The sequence below is a fragment of the Amblyomma maculatum genome, chromosome 7, assembly GCF_055883805.1.
Source record: "Amblyomma maculatum isolate TAMU_Amacu chromosome 7, ASM5588380v1, whole genome shotgun sequence".
In the NCBI taxonomy this organism is placed as follows: domain Eukaryota; kingdom Metazoa; phylum Arthropoda; class Arachnida; order Ixodida; family Ixodidae; genus Amblyomma; species Amblyomma maculatum.
Window position 1 is genome coordinate 133,539,583 of NC_139350.1, and position 4,862 is coordinate 133,544,444.

The window sequence follows — 4,862 nt, forward strand, 5'->3', positions numbered from 1 at the left end:
TGTACTACTAGAAAACAGGTTATGAAGGACCGGAAATCTGAGCTAGTAAGAAAATTCCAATTGCTAACGTTCTCCCCTTTATCGGTTATCACTGAAGCTCATTCTGCGTCTGAAACGACTGCAAATGGAAACACTCATATTCTTTATCAGATGAAATGAGACATCACACAAGACAAGACACGTATGGCTGCAGTTAGTCAATGAGTGCACACTCCTAGTAGCCAAAAACAAAAGAACGCATTCCCTCCAGCACAGCTCTCGCGCAAGGCGCTTGACGAAGTGCCAAATTCCTAGTAGTGTAGGGAGGATACGGTTCTACCGCGCCATTCACCAGTAGCTCCCATGGTACCCGCCGCGGTAACCTCCGCCTCCGTGGTAGCCTCCATGGTATCCCCCGCCGTGATGGCCGCCCTCTTGTTGTCGGTCGAGAATGAGCAGAGTGTTTCGCCCTTTCGTGTGCTTGTGGTGGTGAACGTGCTTGGTATGGTGATGGTGCTTGTGAATGGTGTGAACTCTGGAAAATCAAAGCAAGAAAGATTGACGCGAACAATGACTCCCATAACTGTACGATAAATAACGGAGCACGTCAAATATTATTTGATACTTTCACTCACAGTTTACCTTAACGCCTGACTACTGCAGGAACAGTTTAAATGCCGGTGATTTTGCTTCTGAATAATTTGATTCAATTATCGTTATCTGCCACCAACGCATCACCAAATTTATCACCGTCGAAGAGCTACGCCATCATCCTGGGCAGTGAGATGAATACCTAAGTTATTAGAAACATATAAGTAAATCGTGCTATTAAGAATGTTCGGCATCGCTAAGGCGAGTCGGAAATACAGATAGAAGTACTCACGGTAATTTGTATGGTATGGGATTGGGCACGGGCACTATGTTGGTGTGGTGGGACTCCTGTGGGAAAGGGATCGGGATCGGGATAACCCGCTTCTTGAACAGCGCATGAGCCAGAAGCACCTTCATGATCTTCTTATGCTTCTTGTGATGCATCGCTTCGCCCGACTTGACGGCCAGAGCATAGAACAGCACTGTCACGGTCAGCAGGAGGACACACGGCCTAAGCTTCATGCTTATTCGATGTGCTGCAGCCGCGCTCCCAAAGAGGGGGGCAGTCGATGCACTGCGCGGAAGTATACAGCATAACGGGGCATTCAACATGGCGAATGAATGCTTACAGTATGTGAAGCGCATACGATTGAGAAATATTTAACATTTGTTGCTGCATTGTAATCAATTTACATTTTCTGTAGGAATCTGAGGCGTAATGGCTTGTGGGGCTTTACCCAGCAGTCGGGAGCAGTGGCGACGTAAAAAATATTGAAACTTAACCAGAATAGGCGACCAGCGCAATCAAGAATGTTCCATAAATATAGCTGAGGCCCAATAAGTGGGCGTGAAGTACTTTACATGAAGATAGTTAAATGTGCACAGATTGCAGTACTGTTAAATATCAATCAAAGCGACCAAAAGTCACATTAGTGAAGAATAAAGGGAGATATGAGCACACTGAGGAGAATATATTTCAATGCGGCATATTTTTATCATACACTCTCGGGGAATGAACGCTATACGACAAAAAGCTAATATATTTAATGAGGTCAGTAAGGTACAGGGATGATTAACTTAGTCTTGCTTGACCAGTTCCAGGGGATATTTTGTTCTGATGAGAAGAAAAAAATAGCCCGTCCATAGTTTCTAGGATATCAAATAGACATGTTATTGTATAATATCAATATTGTTATTGTACAATGTATTGAAAATTTCTTGGATATCAATAGATATGAGAAGTGAATATGAGCCTGTTTTCGCGTATATAATAAGTAAGTATACAGAATATGGCTGTAACTGCCACTGAGGACCATGAAGAGCACAGAACGAAGAGGAAACGCTTGATCTTGCAGACAAAAAATGATCTTGTATTACCAACAGCACAGGGGACTTGACCGATCCCTTGATTAACGCTATAAAAGGTACTCGTCGTTTTTCCTAATTGTGACGAAGGTATAACAATGCGAAGATGGTTTTGCAAGAATGAATACAAATATACAATAGTACCGTGTTTACTATCAGCAGTGTGTTTAGTAGCATGAGCCATTTGGACACTTGGATACAGGGCTATTATAATCTCTCCGTATTTTAGGCCGGTAACTAACGGAGTATGTCATTCGCAATTTTGGAGAAGGTGGCACAAATCCTTCAGAGCTGTAATGAATCTCAACTAAATATTGCGCGATTGATGCGCCACAGAATACTAATGAACTTTTCGGCACATCGATGAGAGCATACTGAAGGTATATTTAGATCAAGGATTCAAGGATTCAAACCAACATTTGAAGACCCCTCTCAAAAAATGAGTGGAGCTCAACTGCAAGTTCTGCGCACTCCAAGCGAATTAATTACTATTGCTCTCATGCTGTTTGAATAGGGTGAAGGCACAGCCCTAACAAGAAAACTAAATATGTATATATGACGTTTAAGGTATTTAGACGGCGGGTGATTTCTTTGGTACATGTGGTCTCAACCAGGGCTGCACCGACACCGGGAAAGCACAACTCCCGTTTAGGAGTTTGTCAGACTTGCGTGCTTCCCTAGTTACGGTGGAGTAATGGCTTTCGCTTCAAATTGTTCCCAGTGGTCGCCGTACTAATGATTAGGACTGAGAGAGCTAATGCAAAATGAGAGCCTTTCATAAGTAACTACCTCCAGGGGTTGTCTTTCGTAGTGCTATACTGCATCTTTTGCGCTACCTTGAACATACTTTCATGATGTCGCTGTGAGGTCCTCTGGCATGGATATGGTTGCGGGACAAAGTTATTTCACAAAAATATTTCGTAGAATTTAGCTACAAAACTACAATAAGGCATCGCGTGTTAACGACTACTTAAGAGTGCCATCATATGTGCTGCCTTTCTCCTTATTCTAAAGTGTTAAGGTGATATCAGACCCACTATACTACCTCCGGCACAGCACAGTACGTCATCAAAATATCAGTGCATCAGTACTGCTAAATGTCTGCCACTGCGCTGAAATGAAATCGCAGATAAAGGCAATGCTATGTCCTGGGGTTCCTGAAAACCCTATTGTACATGCTTCGCACGTCATTCAGGGCTGTTCATGAGTGCGAAGCACTCAAGGAGAAGCTTTCGAAATACTGAACAGTGATGGTTTCTTACCAGCTGCTCAAAGGCAAGGCCAAAGGGCTTTTTGTCGGCTACGTAGCTGTTAACACGGTATACAACAAAACAAGGGTGAGCCGCGAAAAGCGAAACCTTGTTTGCGGCACTTCGTGGTGTGACAACTGACGGCTAGCAGAAAAAGAACGTCAAGTCCGTCGCACAACGGAAAGGCGAGCCTGCATCTTTTCGCCCTGCCCGAGGCTCACCTGCGGAGATGTCGGTGTGAGCGTTGCGAGAACGTTGGACGAGTGGGCCCGTCACTGACTTATCTGGGTCCGGCCACGGGCGTTTATATGCGAACAGAGAGCGGGTGATCCCGCCCTAAACCACCGTCATGTTCCAGAAATTGTGCGCGGATGAAGCATTTCTTTCCTGGAATGAGTGGGCTTCCTACGCGGAAGACGTGGCGCCTGTCCAGGAACAGAGTGCAACCAGAGGAACCATTGTCTCCTGGTGGTGTGCGGAAAAGCGTGCCACCCGGTGCTGCTACCCCAACGTCTCTGCGCAGCACGCGCGCACCCGACCAGCGCGCGTGCTGACTTTTTGGCGTCTCGTTATAGCATCGGCCAGCGTCCGCCCATCTGCGGGGCGAGTCTTCCTCGTCGTAGGTTATCGCAAGTGCTCACTCCGCGTCCTCCGTGCTTATTGCGAGCCATGCGAGACGGCCAGCTCGCCGAACGCGCCCGCCGGCCGCCGCCCGAGCGCGTTACGTGGTGCGTGACGCACCCTTAGGCGGCGGCTCTCTGAGAGGAAAGAAACACGGAGCCTTTCTTTTCATGACCAATGTCAGCTAGTTGCAATGACCTCGGAGACAATTGTCGTCTCCGGCTATGTCAGTCATTGGAGACGTATCTGGACCGTGCCGCAGACAACGCGAAGCGTTTATCACCCGGACTGGGGACGTGGCGCATTTGCCATAACTGAGGAGGCTGCCCAGTTTGCTCTTCGCGCATAAAAAGAAACCGTTACAACTTGCGAAAACCTTAAAAGGCGTCTGAAGGCGAGGACCCGGCTCTCCTAACATTACAAATGTTTACAACTTGAGGGGTGGCACAAGTGCTCAGATGCACTGCAGGTTGGATAGTTGTTTAACGTAGTTCCCGATATTGGGTACAAAATGCTTTTGACGCTGTTTTAAATTTACTGTTACATACAGTCTTCATTTCGCAGAAAAAAGCCCTAAAAAACTCCATCAGTCGCGAAGAAGCTATTGTACGAATACAACTAAAAACTAAAAAATAGGCTTATAAGTTATGATGTCACGAGACCCAAATGACTGCACAAAGTTTGAGCATTTTCGCGACCGCCTCAATAAAGCACTTCGCAGCGCTAGGATCAGTAAGCGCACTTAAGGCTCATATCGTACCAAGACCACAGCCATTGGCCTCGAAAGAAACTAAATGTTCTAGGGAATCTGCCAATGACAGTGTTCAAATAAGCGAGAAGTTACTATTTGATCACTTAAAGAATTTATAAAAAGCGATAATGGCATGATTGTGGGCGATTTCTTAAAAACAAACATTCTGGATACAATACCCTGTATCCCATTAATGATTCCGAATTAGCATGTCCTCTTCCTGAGTTCACCAGTATTCGCAGCCTAGGCGAGAACAAGCTGTAAATAAAACCGGTTATTTGCGCTAGTATTGCGCTATTGCTTGT

General features: G+C 45.8%; 1 protein-coding gene across 1 annotated transcript; it reads right to left on the reverse strand.

The window, feature by feature from the left end:
* Positions 1-327: 327 nt before the first annotated feature.
* Positions 328-1,092, reverse strand: LOC146184790 (uncharacterized). The gene is made up of 2 exons (XM_084608838.1): positions 863-1,092; positions 328-514 (listed from the first exon to the last, which is right to left on the reverse strand). The coding sequence occupies exons 1-2, from the start codon at positions 1,090-1,092 to the stop codon at positions 328-330; spliced, it is 417 nt and encodes a 138-aa protein (XP_084464964.1).
* Between the last annotated feature and the right edge of the window lie 3,770 nt (positions 1,093-4,862).

Bases quoted from the DNA above. Each gene is read 5' to 3' on its own strand.
- LOC146184790 (XM_084608838.1), bottom strand. From the start codon at position 1,092: ATGAAGCTTAGGCCGTGTGTCCTCCTGCTGACCGTGACAGTGCTGTTC. The intron at 515-862 runs GTGAGTACTTCT...TTGATTTTCCAG, and splicing joins CCCATACCATACAAATTACC to AGTTCACACCATTCACAAGC.